Here is a 24,301-nt window from a genome sequence, read left to right as displayed (position 1 = left end):
GGTTGTGGTGGCGGTGGCCGTGTGTATCAGGTGGCAAAAAGATGTGTCTGTTGTTATTAGCAGTCTGGAGAAAGCAACTTCACTGAATTCCTGCGTTATGGAATGAAGTCATTTCAACCCCTACACACAAAGGCCATTTGGAGCACAAGAAAAACTGATCTTCCCTCTAGCTGTCTGTCGTCATGTCCCTGTCGTGCAGACATAATAACTTGATAAATCCATTAGTTGTTCAAGAGAAATTAATCCATTATAATTTTGTTGACTGATTAGTTGGTTAAACAGTTGATGGGTAGAGCTGCACAAATGTTTAGGGTCGCTTACTTTTCACTGTTTCATAGCATTATAACTTTAATACCTTTGCGGGGGTTTAGCTGCTGGTCATAAGAAAGCAATCTCACTTTGGGCTCTGGTCATTTGCAATAAGTATCTGTCAATACTTTTATAGATTAAATAATCACTCTGTAATCATCTATTAAGCAAAAAATAATCAACAGATTAATCAACTGAAATAATTGCTAGTTGCAGCCTTGTATCCATGTATATATAGACATGCCATGGAGGCCTCTGCTTATGATATCTCAGCCACAAGGACTGTGATTGAGATATTCCTTATTTAAGAGGCAATAATGTATTAGAAATGGAAGGAATATGTGTCTAAAAACAAATAAAATCCTGAAAAAAAAGGTGACAAATCACATCCCTGATGAAAACAAGTGTCTTTGTTAATGGTTTCATGGATCGGGTGCATAAATGTGGAGGGCTGCAGAGCAACCAACAGCCACTTGAAAAATATACCGACACCAATGATGTTATGGAAGGCGTAAAAGTATTTCTGCCATCTGTTCCACATGCCTGCGACATGGGCCAATGGAAAATTTATAGGACATGTGAAGCTTGAGTTCATGCAAGAGACGTTACATAAAGTGCGTGCATGATGCATTTTAACATGAATGGGCACGTTAGTGTGGCTATGCAGCACTAGCCTATCATGTGATGCACAAATACAAACAGATGTGTTTGTTGCCGTCAGCTTTGCAATATCCCGAAACGGCCAAACATTTCGACAAAGAGAAATCTCATCATAAGTGCTGATGAGTGATGAATAACGATGGTGAGCACAGCAAACACATTTCCTGTGTATTTTTGCACTCGGATTTTATTTTTTGCTGTGACATCCAACAGCAAAACGAAATGATACCTTTTTACATACACCCTCTCTCTTTCACACACACACACACACACACACACAGGGTTTTGTGTGATGAGAACATTTCCAGTATCTTTGTCCGGGCATAGGTTTACAGTGACCTAATCCCCACAACAAAGAGTTTCTCTGATGCGCACATTGTCCGCTGGAAGAGAAGGGAAGACCTGCCAACTGCCAGAGCACGATATCCTCCCAGTCATCCCATTGTTTTTCTACTCTGAGGCTGACCCTGGCCCACAGAGCTGTGGCGACCCACCTCTTCCACTGTGCTGTGAACACAGGGGGTCAGGCTCAACTAAAGGCAGTTAGCAGCCAGCGGGCCATATCATTATTGTTCTCCCCTGAACTGTAATATCCAGAGAGGGAAAGACAGAGGAAGGGAGACGACCCACAGAGCTGGCCGTCTGGCTGACAGACTGGAAGTTATTTGGCAACAGTTTCAGTTGAGAAGAGGAGTGGTACTTTACAGTATATGTGAGCTGACCTGTGGGTCACAAGGATTCTCGATCTTAGTATTGCCAACCTACCTGTAAGGAAGACAGAGTTGTCGATTTTTACAGCTTTTATTGCATTTTGAACGCTTTGTAGTTTCAAAATGCAGGCATTGTCAGCTCAAGTGGGGGAGTCATGGTTCCTGTTTCCCTGTTCCTGTTTCCATGTGAATGCACTGCAAAGTAGGACTGACCAATTAATCAGCATTTTAATATGGCCAAGTGCAATATCCAAGCCACAGGATCTGTGCTTATTTTGATAAAGATAAAATGTGTGACATAATACCATTATAACTGAAGTATTGTGGTGCTTCGGTAATGTGCCAGGCTACAAGTCATAGGCTATTCTCCAGGACCAGGTGTAAGAAAACATGTTTGCTTGCTACAAACCCCAGAAAAAATCACAGCATCAGCATTTAACAGTTTTTTCAGTGAAAAATTGAAAGTATGATGCAAAAATCAGTTCTCATTATGTATATGTGTATATACACACACACTTAGACATATTAGCAACAGAAGGTCTCAGGAGTGACGCCACAATACTGTTGTACTGTTGTGTGTCACTATGTGTGTTTTACACAAGTCTGTACTTGTCTAATAGGTTTTGTTTCATACACAGTCTGTATCCGCCCTCATTATGATTCAGGGCAGGTGCTTTCCACCCCTCTTGTCAACTGCTCTCTAATGGCGTCATGATGTCACCTGCCTGTTGCCATCAACGCATGGTCTCAGCCCTTGTCGTCTTGGCAGAAGCATTTTTTCTTCAGGCCACAGGCTAAATAGTGATTACTCTACAAAAGAGGCACACTGCTGGAAGTGCACCTTGTGTAAGCTAAGCGTTTATGCTGATGGAGCAGCAGACTTCGATTGCTCACCGTTTGACCCGCAAGCATCCATTGATTCATCACTTTGTCTTTAAGCAGTGTTTGCAGCTTCACTATTAATGCCTAAATAATAGATAAAGATATCAAAATAGATTAAAGCCTAGTTTGACTGCACCACTGTGAAAGCGCTTGTGGATTAAAATGATTTAATTATAATCTAAAAATATTTTTGCAGCATTGTTATGGCTACTATTATTCATTATTCAAACATAAGCATGATAAACAGTATTGTTCTAAGTAACTTTAAGTTGCCCACAGACCTCCCCAACAAGTTTAACACTGGTTGTATTTTTACCTTCAATCATTAGCCTCAGATTTAGCCCAGCTACTTTTTGGCAGTGACAGTTTTACCCTGTATAAAGGGAAGGTTTATTTTTCTCCCCCTATGTCTCAAGATTTTGTCATATCCAAATCCTACTGTGCACCACAGTCCTTCTCACCCCCTGCCATGGGTGGAGACTACCATGTGTCACCACCGATATACATAGAGTCACCACCCAATTCCTTTCACCTGTCAGTGAGGAGCTACATGCTGATCGCCAACCCACCACCCAACATTGAACAGGCGCCCTGACCAACCCGTGATAGCCTCTAGTTCAGCGACAAGGACACGCAGGGAGTGGGCATCATGGCTTTTAAAATATGAATGTTCTTCTGCCAAATGAGATTCCCTGCAGAAGGGATAATAAAGTTGATCTTGAATCTTGAATCTTGACAAGGACACGCTCCTTCAGCAGCTTTCCCACACATAAATGTGGCCGATAGTGCTTGTTGGGACACTCGGCTAACACTTTCCTATTTTGGCGCAAATAGACAAGACATTGGCAGAATGGCAGAGGGATATTCAAGAGATTCATTGATGGTGGCATAAAAAAAAAAAAAAGTGAATCAGTTGCCCCAGTTGCCTCTAAAGACAGCAGGTCTTTTCTTTGGAAGCTGATCTATCCTCAAATGACTGTGGGACTGGTGCTGAAATGATGTATTAGACTTCTGTGCCAACATTACCTCAGCTCTCCTGCTTCCTAAGCTACTGGAGTGTAATGTATGTGTCTACATGCACAAACTCACACACACAAACTCACACAGCTCTACAGCTGGATGGAGGGTGGAGACTACCGCCTGTTTTTGCTTCTGCATAGATATGCATTATATTGACCTAGCTTACTTTTCTTCCGCATACTTACGTCATCAAGATCTTAAGTGCCACACTAAATTTTAAGAATGACTGCGGCATAAAAAGCATAGAGACTGTTGTGAACCCTGCGGGACTGAGTTCAGTTTATTTCCTGCAGACTTTTGCATACCTTCAAAGTCAAGGCCAGATGGGAATGGTTACACTGAAGCGCAGGTTTCTTGGAATAGAAATGTGATAAGGCAGGGTTACTGGATGTTTCATAGGAAGACAGATTTACCACGACAAGCTAAACCCTGTTGGGAATGTGGCATTAGCCATTTTTATATCAGAATAACACCAAATAGTGTGAGTAGGAGTTAACCTGTTTGATCGAGAATAGCCTGCTCACTCTTGCCCTAAAGCTCTGTAGTTCTCATATTGGGTCCAGATTAAAAAAAAAAAAAAAAAAAAGAAAGCTCTTATCAGCTGTAATAATTACTATGTTTTGCTTTTTCAACAGCAGAATTAATAAATACTGAGAATCATTAATTAAATTACATTACTCTGATACCAAAACCCTATTCATGTCAACCAGCTGATGATGTGATGAGGCAGTGTGTTGCTAGATAATGTGCACCAGCTTTATCAAATTAGTGGTAAATAGATGGCATATTAAGCCTCTATCTCTTATGTCAAACTGATGTTTTGTACTGAACTAATTGCCTGGAATCTCTCTCTCTCTCCTTCCCTCCTCCCTCCCTCCCTCCCTTCCTCTCTCTCTCCCTGCTCATTTTGTTTTTCCCTCTGATAGAAAGAGATCCAGGCGATGAGCCAGTGCCACCACCCCAATATTGTATCCTACTACACCTCGTTTGTAGTAAAGGATGAACTATGGCTGGTCATGAAGCTGCTCAGCGGTGGTAAGTGCCTCATCCCTCTTGTCCTCTCACATACATGTCATCCTGCCTTGTCTCTTAAAATGCTTCTCTCCTCAATCATCTGTCCAGTCTCTCATTACTCTGTGCACCACTTAAGCCTGTCAACCTGAATGTCTTTAAGTACTGGTCGACAAATAAATGGCCAAGGAAGGTTTTATTTGTAACTGATGAACTGCAGATGGAAACCAAATTAAGGATAGCTGCATACCCCTATCCACAGAAGTGTTGGAGGTGGCACATCTTGTCAGAGGGTCCTGAATTTCCAAGCAGCGCCCCTGTTGATGAGACAGAGGCAGTAGGGAGTGGAGGGCTGATTGCTGCTGGCTAAGGTTTTGGGGATGTTAACAGTATGATTGTAGGGAATGTGGCAGTACTGATCCTCATTGTGTCCTCTGTGAGCAATAGCTCTTTCTGGGCCCTAACTCAGTGCAGTGCAGAGGCTAATAACAGGGCAGAGGTAATAACAACCCACAGGCTGGCGTCATGGCACCCATGTGGCAGCGCTGCAATTAACTAGTGAGAGGTGAAGGAGAGTGAATTTGAGGCCTCTGATGTCAGGCCACCATAGAGCGAGAGCCCTTGAAATGTGCCCACTGCATCTGCAGAAATAGCTGGGCAATAAAGATATCAATGCTTCCTTTTATTTTCACCAGCAAAATATTAAAAAGCAGTCATTTGTGTTTTACTCAAGTTCCTTAGAGTAAGGATATTGAGAATAGACTGTTTGTGGCTCTGTCTCAGCCTGGGAGCATGCCTTAGAGCTCAGTAGAACGACAGGCTTTTATAGTCGATTTGTGAGGACTCCTAGAAGCAAAAGAGCCTGGAGATTAAAACCTCCAGTGCCAAGAGTTTGACAAGCAGGAGGCAGTGCGCTCCCCCAACTCAGAGATAAAGACAGTTTGAAGGGGCCAATGGGCTTTCATTCACAAAGTGCAGGTGATTGCCACCCCTTTCCCTTCCTCGTACTTTCAGTCTCTCAGAAACACAAATATGCACACCCATACCCAAACATATACTTCCTTGCCCCTTCTCAGGCCCTCTGTGTACACAGTGTCCCATTGTAACGGATAGTGCCCAGGTGGCATGCCTGGCTCCCTCAGATACACTTGAGTCACGAGCCACTTGGCAGCTGCCTTGCAGCTGGGCCAGGGCGCAGTGCCCACCAAGCAACGCTCAAGCAGGCAGCCAGCCTCGCAGCGGGAGCAGACACCACTCAAGATGGCCTCTCTCATTCCCCTTACCCTAGTAAAACAGAGGCCCTTGATGTTGAGTTTTATTGTGCATAGTAATTAAGTGATGGCCGTGGCGATGTCTGCCATGGAGAGTTCAAATGAGCTCGGTTTATAGACCATCACTCCGCGGGGCAGAGCATTCCAGCTTCAAGGGAGGCCAACTCTTGTCTGTTCCTCTGGCTTAGAAGAGCATAAGAAAGACGTGTTTCCACCGCCTTACTCCATCTAGCCCAGTGCCTTCTGCTGTTAAACGGTGGCTGACAGTCTAGTTGTTGATCTCCTGAAACCCTGATATGTCTTTATTTTGAAAATCTAAGTTTGTTTTAAGCGCTGAACAATATAGCAGAGTGCATGCCTACAGGTGTCATCCCTCAGAAAAAAAAAAAGTTGTCAGACTGCATATTATTCAGCTGCTTGGCAACATTTTCACATTCTAACTCCAGATGCATATCAGATAGACTCACACTACAGTATGGAGATGCCAGGCATACTGTTAACAAGCATTGGTAGCTAAACAATCTGCCCACTCTTGCAAAAACACATGGAGCTGAGTTAGAAATCATCACTGAGAAGTGATGTAGTGACAGCTTGTAGAAAAGTGGCCATCCTTGCTTGACTACATTCATGTTTAAAAGTCAGAGCACCTACTGAAGTCACAGTTACATGTGTGGTCTTCCTCACTGATGCAAAACTGAACTCTTGACCCACTGTTGACAGTTTCTGATAGTAAAGTAACTCTTTTGGAAAATATCTGAATGCTCAATACAGCATGCTAGGTTAAGTCACATGATGTCCAACCAGAACAGTACAAATCCAAAAGACTCAAGCTCTGTGAAGCTCAGCCTTCTCTCTTGCTTACACAACGAAGGCCAAACCTGTGCAGCTGAGTTCTGAAGTAGGTAGGGACAGGACTTCTCAGGAAAAGCTTGTTCTGAATGTAAAATGCAAACAAGTGTTTCAATAGCGGACTACATAACCTGTCACTGACTGAATCCACACTGGGGAGACATCCACTGAAACCCACAGGGACACAATATGAGTCATGCCAAAGCAAGCAGAGGAATGTGTTCTCAGGAGATTAATGCACACAGCCTTGCCGACCTACAATCACTGCTGCTGAGCTCAAATGAATGCCACTCAAAATTGAATCCAGCTCAAGGCAGATTGTTATTGACTGTTTGAATTTAGCATATGAAAAGACTTTGTCAAGTTTGGAGCCAATGGATTTGTCACGTCTTGTGGCCCCTCAGCTTTCACCAGATTGTTCACAGGGAGCTTTGATGGTGACTCCAGGCCAGTTTGTTCACAGAAGGAAGACAATATACAGTACATCTCACATGCCAGATTCCCTTATTTAGTTTTTCTTTCCCAGTATCATGTCTTCGTCCCCTATTTCACATTAAAACGTTTTGATGGAAGTCGCGTTCAGTCTCACCCAAAGCCCCTGATACATTTAGTGGCGAGTCGGCCATCAGTTCTTTTCTGGCTGTCTTGGGCAGTCTGTGGCTGAAGATCACCTGGAGACATCATTGGCTGTCTCTGCGGCTTCCCAGCAGATTCGGCATGTTTAATCAGCAGTGGATGCCATCAGTGACAGAGAGCTTTCTGTTTGGTAGTTGGCAGTGAATCAAGGCATGAGACCAGATGCAGAAGTCCAGGTGTGTTGATATTGTACTAACTAGCTAGCAAGCTAGCTAACCAGAGAGCACCAGCTTTCACAAGCAGAAGACTTTCAGGCTGACAACACCAGAGCAAGTTGCAGCTTCTCATTGGACATATTCCTGATTTATAACAAAATTGTTTCAACAGATTGAGTGTGGTAAGAAAATGGAGGCCTAACTCTTTTTGCATTCCTGAGGCTTCTAATTTACTTTTTTTTTTTTTTTTTTTGAGACTACCGCTGCCTCCTGGCACAGAGAATTATTTCCTCTTGTGCAGAAGCAGCAGAACATGCATGCATGTTGACCATCAGCTGTTGTCTATGTGGTGTGTTCATAGACAACTTTTAATGGGAGAGCAAGAGGGCTTGGTATCTCCCCTCTGTAAAGATGATGTTGCTGGATTGAGTAGAGTTATATTAAATTTCCATGCTTTCCTGAATAAAATCAAACTGTGTTAAAACATGGTATAACAATCCAGCATGTAACTGAAATGATTAATTGACATTTTCCTCAACATTTGCATGTTCCACATTGCAGTACAGTGTCAAGACTTGATATAATCTCTGTGTGATTTGTATAAGCTCTTGCTCAGGGGGCTTGAGCATGCACTGTTCAAACCAGGCCAACAGGTATCATTTGCCTTGGAAGCAGTAGTCTTTCCCATGCAAAATGAGTCTTTAAATAGTGAACCTGTCAGTTGGTGTGCAGCATGTTGGAACAAACTAATGAGGCATGAAGAGTTCAATCAAGTGGATCTAAGGGAAGCCGGCATCGCTGGCATTTACAGACTATCCACAACCTACATCACATGCTGTGTGCGTGCGTGTGTGTGTGTGTGTGTGTGTGTGTGTGTGTGTGTGTGTGCATGTCTGTGTGCACTTTGGAATCTCCTCTCCTCAGTGGACTCAACCTGGTGGATTTCACCATGCTTTATTTTTCTCCACCTGCTTCTGACTGATATTGTAACAGTGTTGTGATATCAAACATGATATTGTTTGGGGTTTTGCATATTGTGATAGTGTTGTCTTTTCCTGGTTTTAAAGGTTGCCTTAAAGTAAAGGTCTGCAATTTTCTGAGCTTATTAGAATGTTGCTGTTCTATATTTCCTCTACCTGTTTGATCATCATATCCCCATGACTAATGATTGTTAATCAACAATCTCTTGTGAACTATGAAAGCGCCACAAGTCATTCCTTCTGATTTGGCACAGTATGGATATTGAGGTATTTGGTCAAAAATGTCATGATGTTTGATTTTGTCCACATTTCTGACCTGCACAGGATAATGCTTGGTTTTTGCCATTTCTTTTTTTTCCCGTCCCTGCTGTTGCTGGGCAAAGCTTCCTCCCTCATCTGTCATCTGTCTGGTTAAAGCAAGGAGCATGCTGTCCTCCACCATGGCCATAACCTCTCATAAGCGCCTGGCTGACCAAGGACCAAGTCCCACACATTTAATACTTGGTCACCTGCTCATGTAATCATTCCTTTACTTACTCCTTCACTTGTCGGCTCACTAGGCCTGTAACTCCCTGTCACTTGGTTATGACTTATTCACTTAGGCCCTCATTTCCGCGGCGGCTCACTCGTTCATTCTACCTGTCACTTCTTGTCTCTTCATGGCCTCCTTTCAGCCCTTTCAGACAGGAGATGAAGATCAGGCTGAGCACAGCAGCACAGAGAAAGGAGGGAACAGTGTGTAGAGAACAGAGAAAAAGCAAACAGGCTGCCTTTTCTCAGTGGGTTTCAAAGAGCTGTCACATCAGAGAAGCTCGGCTCCACTTCTCATACACTCTGTCTTGCTAACTCACTCGCTCACATCTTCATATGCTCGCTCTCTCTCTCTCTCTCTCTCTCTCTCTCTCTCTCTCCCTCTCATGCCTAGGCAGCTTTTCCTTCCTTTCCTTGTCCATCCTCTTCCTCAGATGGGTTTGTCCCTTTCACTGCTTTTTTCACAGCTGAGTTGCATTCTCTGCTGTGTAAATGCACACTCACTGCGCCAGGAACTCGTTGAACCGCAGCCTCATCCTCTCCTTCACCAGCTCTCCCTCTTCCTGTCACTCACTCTCTCTCTCTCTCTATTGGTCTGCAGTCTCCAGCTCTCTCACTCTGCAATAATACTGTGTAGTCTCAGGTGGCCCGTCATTGCTGGCCCCACTGGGCGATGCAGTGACTGCTCTACTGAGCACTGGAGGGGAGAACATCCTGAGGTGATTGGGCAAATAAATATGTCCGTACCACTGGCCTGGCACACTTGTTCAGTTGCTCCTGTGCAGTCAGTTTGGTACTGGGTGGACAGTGGACAGTGTTTCAGGACCTTGAAAAGGCCCTTTCCTGCTTTTGTTTGCAAGTCCTGCTCTGAGTGTGTGTGGGGGTGAGGGTGTGTATGCGTAAGAGAGAGAGACAGACAATGTTATAATAGTTTTTGTGTATGACTGTAGCACAAATGCTACACTAATGCTTTTCAGGCAAGTGGGGTTCTTTGTGGCTGTCCGCTTTGTCCCTATTCACCAGTGCTGCCTAATTTTGTGTTTCAGAGAGATTTTTTTGTGTTTTTTTTCTTGCTCAAAGATGGAAATTATACAGTCAGTTGCCTGACTTTTCATCCTCTGATGGAGACAGGAGCACAGCTTCCCTTATAACCTTAAGCATTATTGGTAGCCTCCACGCTTCTCTCTCATGCAGATTTCAGTCCCATACAAACCACTGAAGGAAGATAAACAGTCAAAAACATGACAAATTTTCTCCCCCTATTCTGTCATTGGTTTGTTTTGGCATGCCCACAATAAAATGTCCCAGGGATGTTTAGTATTGAAGGCCATTTTCTTAAAGCAGCTCATCCATTTGTCCCTCAACACAATACACTGTCCTGTAAAAACATATTGACGTGTTCTCATAATGTAACATTGTAGGCAATATAAGATTATTCCAGGCTGAAAGCCTGTCAGCTCAACAAGGAAGTATTTGTTTTTATAAATTAGTCCTGGTATGGAATAGGCTTAGCATGCAGCCTGAGGTGACTTTCTCATTGATGCGGGAGCTTATGATGGGTCAACTCTCTAAAGACCAGACACAAACAAGGCATTTTTCATGATATACACAGTTATGCAGCTATACTCCAGGAGGTCAAATTACTGTCTCATTGACACAGACGCTCAGAATCATTTCGTTTTACCCAAAGCAAAAGCAATGAGATGACAGGCGTGACATTACAAGCCTAGCCTCTATCAACAGCTGCAATTTACCACTGACTTGATATTGTCCTGTGTTTGCTTTCCAGGCTCAGTGCTGGACGTGATCAAGCATATCATCTCACGGGGTGAGCACAAGCAGGGGGTCCTGGACGAGGCTAGTATAGCCACCATGCTGAAGGAGGTGCTGGAGGGCCTGGAATACCTTCACAAAAACGGACAGATACACAGGTAACAAAACTGATGGCCCTTTGCTGTGGCACATTAATACACATGATGCAAGACGTTTTATTTGCGATTTAGATCAGAGGGTTCACCTTTAGATTTCAAACGGGTAGAAATACCTATTCCACCTTGAACTGTCTCCTTTCTGTTGCCCCTCTAATAAGTGCTCTGCTGTTATTGTGTCTTGCCACCATGGCACATGGTATGCGGGGCGTTATGTTGCCATGCCGTCATGTCATGGTGGAGTGTCTGCATATCAACATACCCTTGTGAATACAATAACTCGTTCGCATGACAGAGATGTCTTTTTCACACAACAGGTTCTTATTGCACAGTAAATGATCTGATTGCGTTTTGAGTACCTTTCTGCATACATTTGCATATTAATGAGGAAAACAGATTTCTTGAAACTACTTGATTTGTTATTGTCAAGTATGTTAGCATAGAAATATTTGTAAAATATTTGAAATATTCATTCAATGAAAGCATTAATGATCTGTATGAATGCCCTCTATAGCACAACCAGAGTTAAATGTGTCATAGTGATTATTACCTGACATTGGGCAGCTCAAGTGCCCCTTGTTTTATGAGAAAACACAAAGCACAACTGTGGTCAGGAGCACAAGAATCCAGGTCCAGCTAAAGCTGTGGTTAACAGGCTCAGAGTATTTTGGATAAAAAGCGTCTGTGCTGGAAACACCAATGCTGAGATGTGTTGGTGTTGTAATGTTCTCTGTGCCCTCTACATAAAGGTGTTTATTTTATAAGACACGAGTTATTCCTGACTTGGATTATTGTGCTTCTACCCATAGTAGTTTAATTTTCTTTTGCATTTTTCTTGGCTTTTCCTCTTTCCATGAGGGGTTTTACTTAAATCATGATGCACTCCATGTGCTGGTTTTTGCTTTGGCTCTTGTGTTATCTACTGTATCACCTGTTTCCAAGGACAGTGTCAGGCATATCTTTTGCTCAGGTAATCTAAAATAAAATCTCCTGCATCCTTTATGGCTCGAATCACGGACTTCCTTTCTTACAAAATACGATATATGTGGATGTGATTGGCATTCCTCATCAGGCCAGACTGATGATTGCACCAAGGATGTGGCATTTGCAGAAAGCTTCTTACATTCCTGAAGGTCACGTGTCATTGGGATCTGTGTAGAGATGTGGTGGTTTATGGAACTGTGACAGGTAATCCAAAAGAAGAAGAAAAGATTATTATGTGTTTATGCCTTACCTGTTAAGAATGCTTATATCAAGCAATCTATCTGTCCACTCACTTTCTGTGCAAGCCATCAGTCTGCACTTTGTACTTAGCTAAGTCTTTGTGACAAAACCGTTGATGGCTCATGTAACTTCAAGTGAAATGGCATCAGTTGTGAGTCAGTGAAAAAAATAAACATTTAAGTGGATAACCATTTTCAAGCGTGATGATATTTATTTTATGCATATGAATAAGAATATGCAGTATGCCAAAGACAGATTTGCATGCCTGAGAAAACTGTATCTAAAAAGTTTTTCTCTAGGGCAGCAAAGCTAAGTGAGCTAATTCCTTGGACTCAAGCTATTAAATGAACCCAACTGACACAATCGTTGGCTGCGGAAACCATCACACCGCTTACACCTTTTCAATATTCATTACTCTCTTTTTTTATATGGCTCCTGTTTTCTTTACTGTTACACACATAGCGAGAGACAGGCTACATGTATAAATAATGCATGGCATTTTAGCCTGGTTAAGTGCTCAGCAGCTTTCTGTGTTGGCATGCTGATGAGAAACAGAGAGAAAGAGGCCAGGGCATGGATGAAGGATATATTGTGTTTCAGCATCTCTGACAGTGTAGATGAAGCTAACAGACAAGGTTTATCAAGGCAAGGTTATTAGCTCATTAACCTGGTGAGAAGAAAATCCTTCAACCCTACAGGCAGAGATATAAAAGATAAATCAGAGTTTACACCAGTTAAATGAACTTGGCTATGGCTTAATGAAAAGGAATATCCATTGCAGTTTGCAGCAGCATCAGAGCATCTAATTCCAGTGTAATGTGGCAAGGTTATTAGTCAGTGCCAAAGATGGGGAAATGTTCTTCCTTGGTGAAATCTACCCCTGTGTCTGTGTCCTGCCCAAGAACACACAAGGGAATGACTGAAAGATGATTCAGGGACCACATCTGTCCAACCCCAGGCTTTGATGTATGGCTTTCAAAGAAGAATATGTGCAGCAGCTACACAGCATATTACTACACAGCACTTGCTGAGTGGAAGGGCTGGGCCATATATCAACATTGTGATATGAAACTACTGTAGATTTCACCTTGGATTTTGGACAGTAATATTCATCAATAATATTGATATTACAATATGATAAAGTCTGCACTGAAGTAAAAGTTTTCTGAACTTATTAGATCTATTGCCTCTGCCTGCTTGGTCATCATATGCACATTGCTAACTGATTGTTCATAAAACATCTCTTGCGTGTTAATATCCCTGCAAGATCATCACAACATTGACATCAAGATTTTCAGTCAAATACGTCTTGATATTTGATTTTAGTTCATGTTCATGTACAGGGTAGGTTGATCAGTTTATCAGTGTCCATGGTGATGTAATGGTGCGTGCATGGTTATGTGTGTTCTCCCTGTGTAAGCTGGATCATATGAGCAGGATCCTCAGGGCAGGGGTGATGGGGAGAGTGAAGGGTGAGGCCTGAAGAAGAGGGAGAAAGTGTCACATGATAAGTACGTTCCATGTTGCCCAGGACAGCAGAATGCAATTAGAGTCTCGGGGCTGGGGCTGTTGGCTCTCCCAGAGACATTTACCACAAGCTGGTGAACTTCTCCACCTCCTCATTCACAGCAGCTCGAAAACGTTGATGAAAAGATTCAAAGATGTGATCTTTCCATCCATCCAGAAGGTAATCTCCATGTACAAGACAAGAAAGAGAAAAACACCACGGAACCCTGATAGGAGCTTGTTAACATTTACCATACATTCCCCTCCCTTTGAAACTGCTTCTGTTTCATATTTGGTGAAAATGGCTAGAAACGTAGCTCGCACGACAGCTATTGGGAAACCCATAAGGCTGTGGTGATCATACCATTATGGTAAGACGATTGTCTTGGAAGAACCTAGGGATGAACCCAGCTCATTTGCAGAACCCAGAAGTCTCCTGAGGGTACTTGGGAGGGTTTTAGCCTGCCAATTACTGTGTATGTGGCGTAGTAATGATCCAGTAACTGCTTTGGAATAACCACAACCATTACAACTAAGAAAAGAGTTGAAAGATAAAGACAGAAATTAAAATCCAGCAGTATGGAGAGAGCAGTCAAAATGGAATAGGAAGAAAATACTGTGGCTGAAATGGGGATGGTTAGAAATGCAGTGAGAGGGAGGGTGAAGAAGGTATTTCATCCCCGCAGGAGGCCTGAGGTGCAGTCCAATAAACCCTCTTTTTATGGCCCTGTTAGGGACACTGTGAGCCTGGCACCAGGATGTGATGTCACAGGAGGTGACCCTGTGGGGCCACAACGTGTGAGGATTACAAGATGACAATGATATATTTTCCGGACAGTTTCACACTGTAGCCATTCCCACCTGGCCACTGCTTGGCTAACTTTTCACTAGGCCATAAATATGAACGGGGCTTATATATTTTGTTGAGTCTTAAATTGTTCTAGCTGTATTACACCTACTGTTTAGTAGTGCCTTGATAAGCTGTCATGTGCTCCAGAGTTATGGAAATGAGCAAAAGATGAGGGATTTAGAAACTGAATCCTCTTAGTTCAGGCCCACCTATTATTGCATTTTTAGCTATATTGTATAACTGGATGACTGGGAGTAGGGAGTGTGACTGCATTTTTTTTTTTTTTTGTGTGCATGTTATGGTATTTCTTCGAATCTGCATGGTGCATTGTGTCACCACCTTCTCTTCTCTGCTCCCTCCTCCTCTTCCTCTCCTGTGAATGTTAATGACTGTCTGCAGCCTTTTCTCAGTGTTACAAGCTGCTGCTGCTGCTGCTGCTGCAGTGAACCGTAGCTTTCGTGGTTCCTTACCACTGTTCTCCTCAAGGCTCATTTACACGAGTGCAGGAGGACAGCAATCAAATGGCCTTTATGCATTGTTAATCAAGCAGCTTTATTGTCAGCTTTTTTTTGACTAAATGCAACACTTAAATATTACACAGAAAGAAAAATATTCATCCACTTTTCCTCTTTGCAGATCCAGAGGCAGAATACATCGTCATCATGACTCCTTTTTACCTGGAAAAATGTGCTTTTATTCTTAACATGAAAAGTTGGTAGGTCTGGTGACAGGGCCAGATTTGCATAGGCTAAACCGTGGAGTGCAATGATGCATCAGAGACCTGGGCAAAACTTTGAATCACAGAATACATGAGACATGACAGGGCTCACAGAGGGAAGCACACTGGTTGAGTAAACGAGACTGGCAAAGTATTTTGGGATACTCCCAGGCTTGCCTTTCAGCCTCAGGTGGTCTGCTCTACACCTCCCGTCTAATCCTTAAAAAGCAACATCTCAAATTACCAGCCACAAATCACTCCTGTTGTGCTAATGCCTAAGCTAAAACGAGGTGAGTTTATTTTCAATATTCAATTGAGTCATTAGTAGTGTAAGTGCGTACAACAAACTGGAAGATAATATGACCCCGTGCTGGCTAACTCTTACATCAGAGCAGATGAAAATGTATTGTGCTGGCTTGCAAAGTAAATATACAACAAACCAGAGTGCCACAGAGCACAGGCATCTACACCACAGCAGACATTTCTAGTGCGTTGCCTTTCTGCAGTGTTTTGAAGCGACCGGTTGAGGCTGTCACGTCCATTTCTCATTCATCATTTTCCCTCCTCCTCATCCTTTCTTGTGTGACAATTACATAACTGGATTTGTCCAGGCACGAGTGCACATGAAAGTTTTGCCGCACATACATAGTGAGCTCTTTCTGTCAAAACTACTTACCACAATCACAGTTTAGAGAAGGCATTAATACAGCCAGCTAATATCTTTGTCCTGCTTCCTAGCTCAGTTGGATTTAGTTGTGCTTTTGCTTGACAGTGGGGTCCCCATCTTTGCTTTCAGTCTGTGGTCCTAATATGTCACATATGCTGCTTTCCTTCCTCCGTGGCTCCATGTCTACCCCTCCTGTCTCTTTATTGTGTGGTATTTTTATGGGGCACAGTGAGTCAAAGAAGCCTCTACACTCAAGTATTCGGCTGAATTGCAACACAGACCTTAACTGGTGACCTGCTGAACTTTTGAGCACCTTTAGCATGCTATGTCTTTAAGTAGCTTGCCTGTTAAGATTGTACATCCACCTCTTAGCAGGGCGGCAGGGTCCTGCTACATGACAGGCAGTATTAAAGCTAAATGGCCTAAACTACCCCCTTCGCTCCTTAAAGCCATTGTAGGGCCTCAGGGAGAGCCCAGGAACGTGGCTTAATAACTTCACAAGCCTGTTACAAGAACAAGTTAAGAGCACCAGTGAGGGTTTCGGCAGGCCGAGTATATGGTGTGCACAGAAGACCCCCCTGCCTTCACAATATGCCTACAATTATGTAGCACGTCTTAGTAGTAGCACAGGAATCTTTTCCAACCACCACGGTCATCTCCGCAGTATTTGCCCCTCCACCCGCACCACCATGCATTTGGATGTCTGTGTGTGTGTGTGTGTGTGTGTGTGTGTGTGTGTGTGTGTGCATGTGCATACATATGTTTGTAGTCATTAGGTCTATATGGACTAAATTGTTTGCCCAGCATTGCCCAGAGTGTTTGACAAGTACGTTTTTTTTTTCCTTGGAAGCTGTGTTCTGTCTCATCCCCTTACTAGTATATGTGAAGAGAAGTCTATTTTTACATTCATTGAGACCCATTCATTTTTACTGGAATGATCCAAGAGGTTTTCTTCTTTCAGGGAAAGCTGTGAGCATTTTACTCTAGTGCCCCCATCTGGCACCAAGGTGAATTGCTCAGCCATTGAGACAACATCCCTGTTTTATCACTAAAATTGTCTGCAAGTCATTAAACTTTTAGGATGAGTTGCCGAGCAATTTCACATGATGAAATCTATTGGAATTTATTCAAGGCAGTATACTAGTGATAATACTCTGGGATTCTACTACATTGTCATTCTATGTCACAATGACTGTTTTCTCTCATTCTTTCATTAAAACTAAAATTAGATTCCTGACAGCCGTACCCCGCTGAGAGCTGGCCGTTTCGATGGAATACTGCTTCAATTCTTACTTTTTATTTCCTCGCCTTTCACTTGACCCTTCAGTAGACTTTATCTATGGCGATGTCTGTTGCCATGACAACTCTGTCTGGCTAGTGAGGTGGCAGTGTTCATTGTGCGTGCGTGTGTGTGTGTGTGTGTGAGAGAGAGAGAGAGACAGACAGAGAGACAGAGTCTGAGTTTGTGTACGTGCATGTGAGTGTGCACGGGTGTATGCATGTGTGCAGACAGCTGTCCCTGCTGAATCCTCTTATCACCACCGGGGGAGTCTGAGCAGGGATGAGCAAATTAACTGGAGACTGCATGTTGCTAATAAAACCTAAAAACATAATGTGCTGCAAAGGTGAAAGCTTTGAAGCCCTGTGGATTGAAACACTGACAGTGCATTTCCAGTTTTAAGACCTTATATTGAAGTCCAGCAGTCTCTTTAGGGCTGTTAAATCCAGCTGAAGGTACAGTATTAGATCTGCCATCCTATTTTATATCAAGATGTGTCAGTTATCTGTAAGCAATCATGTAAAAAGGGCCCAAAAGCTCACATTGCATGACTGTATTGTGTTGGTGGTAATGTAGAGTAGTTACTGTGTTCTGTATCTGAAAGTCAGTCTGATGGTGTTGTGCCTCTGTATAGCTCCTAGCATCTCATAGGCATCTCATACAAAAACATCCACCAAATGATGTCTTATGTTTTATAAAGAGGTCCCAGGTTCATCTGCCTCAACAGCCAGTGTGTCTATAAATAGCAGTGCGTCCTGTCTTTGAACAATTGAATCGCTACCTGCTCTCTTCTTCTGGATAAAAGTACAAGCCAAATGCCTAAAGTGTGAAATATATGATGCATATAATGTTTGTGTCAAAGACATATATTATACACACAAATCCTAATCTGGTGCTCATAGGTCACTCTGTATGTCATCAGTTAAATGCCTATAAAATGTAAAAAAAAAAAAAAAAAAAATTATCTGCTTCAGACACTTCTGTCAGTTTTTCTCAAACAGCTGCATGTGAGGGCAATTGTATATTGAAAAAATCCTTGTCATATCTTTGACAGAGATCTGAAGGCTGGAAACATTCTCCTCGGGGAAGATGGTTCAGTGCAAATTGCAGGTATTTTGCCATGAAGCGGCAGCACCTTTCAACAACTGTCACTATTGACCCTGATTGGCTGTGAAGTAGATGGTTCTCATTTCTCCCTTGCCTGTGCTGCATTTTTTTTTTACCTGTTAGACAGCTGACTCCTTGTTTGACCATCTTACTTCATAATTAGCTTGTTGATCAGACATATAATGCCTTAGGACATTGATAATAATGAAGTTGATTGTAAAATGTCTGCATGTTTGGGTATATTTTAATGTTTCTGTCCTTTCCCTTCCTTTAGACTTTGGCGTCAGTGCCTTTCTAGCAACAGGTGGCGACATCACTCGAAATAAAGTACGGAAGACGTTTGTGGGAACGCCATGCTGGATGGCCCCAGAAGTCATGGAGCAGGTCGGTTTTCTTGGCACAGAACCAAGAAATAACCATGGCTACCGAAAAGACACAACAGACACAACCAGACACAATGTCCTCTCGCCAGCCCACAGTAGGCAGAACAGACACTGTGCATTAATTGGTAGTAAAGGTCACAAAGCAGCCGTTTTTCTTTTACTTCATTTTTGTGTATGCTCCATGCCTATTTTATTCAATACAGACTACCATTTTTAGAAATGTGAGCCCTGAAGCTATAGCTTATCATCTCCATTATGACTAAGCACTGGACCACTATACAGTAATACTCTCAGATCTGTGCTTGCAGATTATGTATGCTTTAAAATGATGAAAAAGCTCTGGCGGCAGAAACAGCTTATGCATTAGAAATAGACTGTGCTAATTCACAAATGAGCCCATTTCCACCCTAAGAACTGTCTGGCTTCTTGCACTCCTATTGCAAGAGCAAGCCTAATTTTGCTGCTCCATGTTTTAGATTAAATGAACTCAGCATGAGATAAAAGTAGACTTGATCTAAGCTTAGGCTGGTTTCTGGTTCTGCAGGTGAGGGGTTATGATTTCAAAGCAGATATCTGGAGTTTTGGGATCACAGCCATCGAGCTTGCCACAGGGGCCGCGCCATATCACAAATACCCCCCGATGAAGGTGAGAACACTGGACTGATAAAGGTTTACCAGAAATTCTTGAGTTGATGACACTCTGCACTGAATGCAATGGTAGAGATGAACTCTATTTCTTGACAACTGGTCTTAAATTAAAGTCTGATGTGCCCTCATCTTGATATTTCTGTAAATGTGTTTGGTTTTTTGTGCTTTCAGGTGTTGATGCTGACCCTGCAGAATGACCCCCCAGGCCTAGAGACTGGCATCACAGATAAGGAGATGGTGAAGAAATATGGCAAATCCTTTAGGAAGATGATCTCCCTTTGTCTACAGAAGGACCCTGAAAAAAGGTGCCCATTGTTACCGCCTTTACACAGTCGTTTACAATGCACACTGTATTAGGACGGCTCTGAGTAGATATCTTTAATTAATCACATCAGTGTTTTGACTCCATTCATGTTACTCTGAATTTAAAGCAAGAAGGAGACTTAAGAAATATATGCTGTAAATATGTTGTGCCCATGGTGTGGTGTGAGGTGACATGAACAAAAATATGTTCAGTAAGCATTCTTAATACAGTTTGTGTGCTGATTTATTTTTCCAACTGTTTCTTTCACTTAGCTCTGCACCTGCACAACATAAGCACAACAGGATGTATTCACTTCTATTGTCTTGACCATACACTACTGTGATCATTTTGTTCCACCATGCCTCAGTAGTGTAATTCAACCTCCGTTTTATATGCCTTTCCCATTTAGTTTTACTGTCAGCGAGAACGTATAAGCAGTGACTGTCCAGCAAGCGAGAAATGATGCATTGTCATTCTGTTGTTTTTCAGGCCAACATCTTCAGAGCTGTTGAAGCATAAATTCTTTCAGAAAGCAAAAGTAAGTCGTTGTCCTCCCTCTGGGCCTGAGACTGAGTCAGTTGCACAGTGAGTCAGCACAGTCTCTGTCTCAGGCACCGTACACAGGAGAGCTAGTGGATGACTCAAGGTCTGTGTGTCTCCAGCGAAAATCTGAATGGCTCTTGTATGGTGCCCACGTCTATCTAAAATTAACCTCAATGTTCTGTATGAATGTGCAGCTGTGGATAGACTTTTCATTCAGCTCTACTGGAATTATTGTGAAGTTGCGAATTAGTCCAACAAGTGTTAAGAACGGAAAATAGAGCAAAGATATATTGCAGCAAGAGATGGAAACTAAAGATACTAGCTCTCAAGTTTGTTATTGTAGACTCAGAATGTTTGTTAACACAACTCTGAAGGTGTTTATTTGTGTGAGGCTAGCACTAACTTGGCTTGGTTAGTGTGTCCAACCTAAGCTGAGGTCATTGCAGCATTCCTCTCATTACTTGCCATGGATTGCTGTTTCTAACAAAGGCAGGGATAAGCAGTCTAACTCCAGCTTCCGGCAGCCCAGTACACTAGCAACTGGAACAACTAGAGTGCTGGCTCAGCACAACACACAGCCCAAATCCAACTTGGTTTGCTGTACATGACCCGGGTCAGCACTAAGAACTGCAGTGCTGTAAATGCACAGCAGAGGGCGGACTTTGTCAGCAGGAGGCATCTCAGGCCACCTCTGTTTGGCATGAAAGATTTGATTTTGGGCCTCTTCTGCAAGGGGGACCTGAGGCTATCATGAGCTTACAGTAGCATGTTTGTGGTCATCACTTTATCTCTTATAGGTGGATCACTGGCATAAGAGCAAAGCCCTTTATGGTTAAGAGTCATCCGAGGACTTCTCACAGAATAGTTTTTCAAAAGAGCAACTTTCATGTACTGTATTTTCAAAATGGATATGGAGTATTTCAGGGTTAAACCCTTCATTTCTTCCTTCTTACGACAGAACAACGAGTATTTACAAGAGAAGTTACTTCAAAGAGCGCCCACAATAACAGAGAGGTCGAAAAAGGTGAGAATGCTTGTTGTTGTTTTTTTTATATAAACATAAAACTACTTTTTTGTTAAGTGCTGATATGATGAACTCTTTTGTGTGTGTCGGTGCATGGCAGGTACGTCGTGTCCCAGGTTCTAGTGGCCGGCTTCATAAAACGGAGGATGGTGAATGGGAGTGGAGCGATGATGAGCTGGATGAGGAAAGTGAAGAGGGCAAAGCAGCTGTTGCCGCCTTAAGGGTGAGTTCTCCACCCCAACACACACAAAGACATTAATATACAGACACTTCTATAAAACATGTCATTAGTGAAGTCTCCTTTCCATCACTTTTGAATTGTCATTCTCATGTCTATGCTGTAGCATGTTTGTCCACTGTTTCTCCACTGAGTGTCCCCTGTGTGTGTATGTTCTGTCTGATGGCGAAGGAGCAGCAGCTGAAGCCTGTTAGCGCTCCCAGGCGACAAGTGCGCTTCTCCTACCCGCTCGAGCTGCCTGCGTCCAGGGTTGTCCTTTTGTCACCACAATACAGATGGCTCTCCCCTAACAAGGAAGGACTCTCTCTGCACACAGATAGCTAGGGAGCATGTATAAGTTAGAGCAGGAATGGCCTTGTCAGGACAGAAAAGGGCAGGGCAGGACAGATAACCCCCACTGACTGAGTGAGGACCTTCTGTTTAGACTGTATACTGACTTGCGCACAAATTTTATTGTTTTGCATCTGCTTCAAAAGTGTTTGTAGGGATAATAAACTCTCACTTCCTAGAGTGAATCAGAGGACAGCAGTCATGTGCATGCAGATAAACTCTAATCCTCCAGAGATGGCCAGAGTGACTTTGTTCTGGAGTTACATAACTTCAGTGTAACTTATCTGAAGATGCAACATCAGCACAAGTTGTGCAATGGGTTTTTGAAGGAAAAGGTTCAAATCAGTATTTCCCTGCAGATTTCTGTGCACACTAGGACTGCATGATATTGGGAAAAACCTGGCATTGCGATATCTTTTTTCTGCAACACATATATATATATTGCGATATGTGAAATGTAGGAAATTTCACCAGAGACATGCAGTGTGTTATTCATGTGCATATGTACAATTAACAATCAGAATTTTCATATTTTGGGTACTTAAAAAGTGTGTCCTCTTGTAACAAAACAAAAGCCCCTCCTACCTCAACCACACTTGGTTCAGTCCTCAGCCACCCCTCCAGAAATCAGCTTCACCTCCAGTTCCACGTTTACAACTCTGACATTGATATCTACACCTGTAACTACTGTAAGCGGAGAGAGAACAGGTGGAGAGGTATTTTGGAAGAATGATACACCCAAATTAGCATCTACACTTAAGAAACAAGTCCACATAACCACAACCCTGTGACCGCCAATATTTGTTGGCAGCTTTACAGAAAAACAGCCCAAAGTCACTTATAATAAGCAGACTTGGCAACAATGAGCCTGTTTATTTTCCTAACTTCTCATTTCTTATCTTGCAATGTCACTATTACACATTTGCACATCGCGATGCTGGTGCTGAAACAATATATCGTGCATCCCCAGTGCACATTAGATACCACATGCAAGTGGAATTTGACCCAAGTGTTAACCTTGTTGGGAACCCATCAGTCATTGCACATAATAGCCAGCCAGTGAGACATTTCACACAACATGTTAAGAGAATATTTGTGTGCTTTTCACTTTCTGCTGCACACATCACATGGTGGATTGGGCCTTGCAAATAAATATACCTACTTACCAAAACATAATTACTAATTTGGCAAAGTGAAGCAGCAGATGTCACACAATTCCGAGGGACTCTACCTTTTTAAAAGGAAAAATATTTAATTACCATTAACACTTCACTTAGTGACAGCATTATTTAGTCAAAAGATAAGAGTGTGATTAGAGATGAGAGTTATCTTTCCTGGAAGCCATCTGTATTTCCATTTCTATTTCTATTTCTAAATCACAATTTCATTTGTACTGACCAAATCAGTTTTAATCAATACAAGGCAGATTACTTAACCCTGTAAGTAATCTTCAGTTAGCAGATTAATACCCAGCAAAGAACTCAAATTTTATCTCAGTTGCTTATCATGTTGTTTTGTTATACTTTTATATGGCAAACTGAACTTAAAGCACTTTGAGAGACTTAATGGGATGTATGCACCCAAAACTCCCATGAACTGATTCTCAGTAATCATTAGTGACTCATTTCTCAAGCAGTACAATTTGGTTTTTGATATTAAGAGGAAATTTGAAGTATTTTACTTAGAACACAACTGAATCATTAAATGTTAAAAAATTTTTATACAGAATACCTGTGTAATGATGGATACAGTTTGACCTCCCAGCAGCCCTGTCTGATCCAGACACCCAGATTTCTGGGCTGGTGTGATGTCTAACATCATCCCAGACGCCACATGTCCTCTCAGTCTAGTCAGTTTGTCTTCATTTGGACCTCGCTGGGCTTCTGTTTGACTCCAAATCGCTTGGAGTCAGTTTGCACTTCATGTTGCAGCCAAGCAGTCTAAGGTTATGACCATCTGACAGTGTAAATGCTTTTTGATTTTGTATTCACTGATTCTGCTTCTCAGCTTTTCAGAACTAAAACTTAGAAAAGAAAACACCTCAGTCTATGTTATCACTCGTTTGTAACTCAATTATCAACACATTTAACTTAAGAGCAGTTTGAAAAAATGCATAAATTCTACCTGTGATCTGTAAAATATGCGGATTATGACCATTGGATGTTTTTGTCCGCACTGTATTGATTATAGTATTCACTAGAATAGAGATACATTAATAAATCAGGTGGATGGATAAATGAGGAAAGTAAACGAGTGAGTGTTTTTAGACTGTCTTACATTTCAGGCACTCTGTACATCCCTTGAATTTGCTCAAACAGTTTTTGTTTTGCTTTTGGCGTCACAGTTTGAGCATTATATTCTTTTGTCTGTTTTTTTTTTTGTAGTCACCTAGAGTGAAAGAGGGATCACAGAACTCAGAGGTGAGTATAAGAAGTTATTTATTTATAGTTTATGTGCTTCAGTAGGCATTGAGGTCATGTTGTGATCAGTGGAATGTGTCAAACTGGTTAAAAAAACAACTAAACCTAAAATATTTTT

The 24,301-nt window shown here is 42.3% G+C and overlaps 1 protein-coding gene across 2 annotated transcripts in view; it reads left to right on the top strand.

The window, feature by feature from the left end:
* oxsr1b (oxidative stress responsive kinase 1b) overlaps positions 1-24,301 on the top strand; it is a 45,234-nt gene that overhangs the window by 13,090 nt on the left and 7,843 nt on the right. The window contains exons 3-13 of one of the 2 annotated variants that reach the window (XM_030079420.1): positions 4,508-4,616; positions 10,804-10,945; positions 18,241-18,296; positions 18,568-18,677; positions 19,221-19,322; positions 19,496-19,629; positions 20,118-20,166; positions 21,130-21,195; positions 21,296-21,418; positions 21,605-21,682; positions 24,148-24,183. In XM_030079420.1, coding sequence (XP_029935280.1) covers positions 4,508-4,616; positions 10,804-10,945; positions 18,241-18,296; positions 18,568-18,677; positions 19,221-19,322; positions 19,496-19,629; positions 20,118-20,166; positions 21,130-21,195; positions 21,296-21,418; positions 21,605-21,682; positions 24,148-24,183 — 1,005 coding nt within the window. The remainder of the gene's footprint in view (positions 1-4,507; positions 4,617-10,803; positions 10,946-18,240; positions 18,297-18,567; positions 18,678-19,220; positions 19,323-19,495; positions 19,630-20,117; positions 20,167-21,129; positions 21,196-21,295; positions 21,419-21,604; positions 21,683-24,147; positions 24,184-24,301) is intronic. The other variant, XM_030079419.1, reaches the window with a different exon arrangement.

The sequence above is a fragment of the Myripristis murdjan genome, chromosome 20 (assembly GCF_902150065.1).
Source record: "Myripristis murdjan chromosome 20, fMyrMur1.1, whole genome shotgun sequence".
In the NCBI taxonomy this organism is placed as follows: Eukaryota; Metazoa; Chordata; class Actinopteri; order Holocentriformes; family Holocentridae; genus Myripristis; species Myripristis murdjan.
The sequence above is the reverse complement of the archived record's forward strand: the minus strand, read 5'-3'. Positions and strand labels throughout refer to the sequence as shown.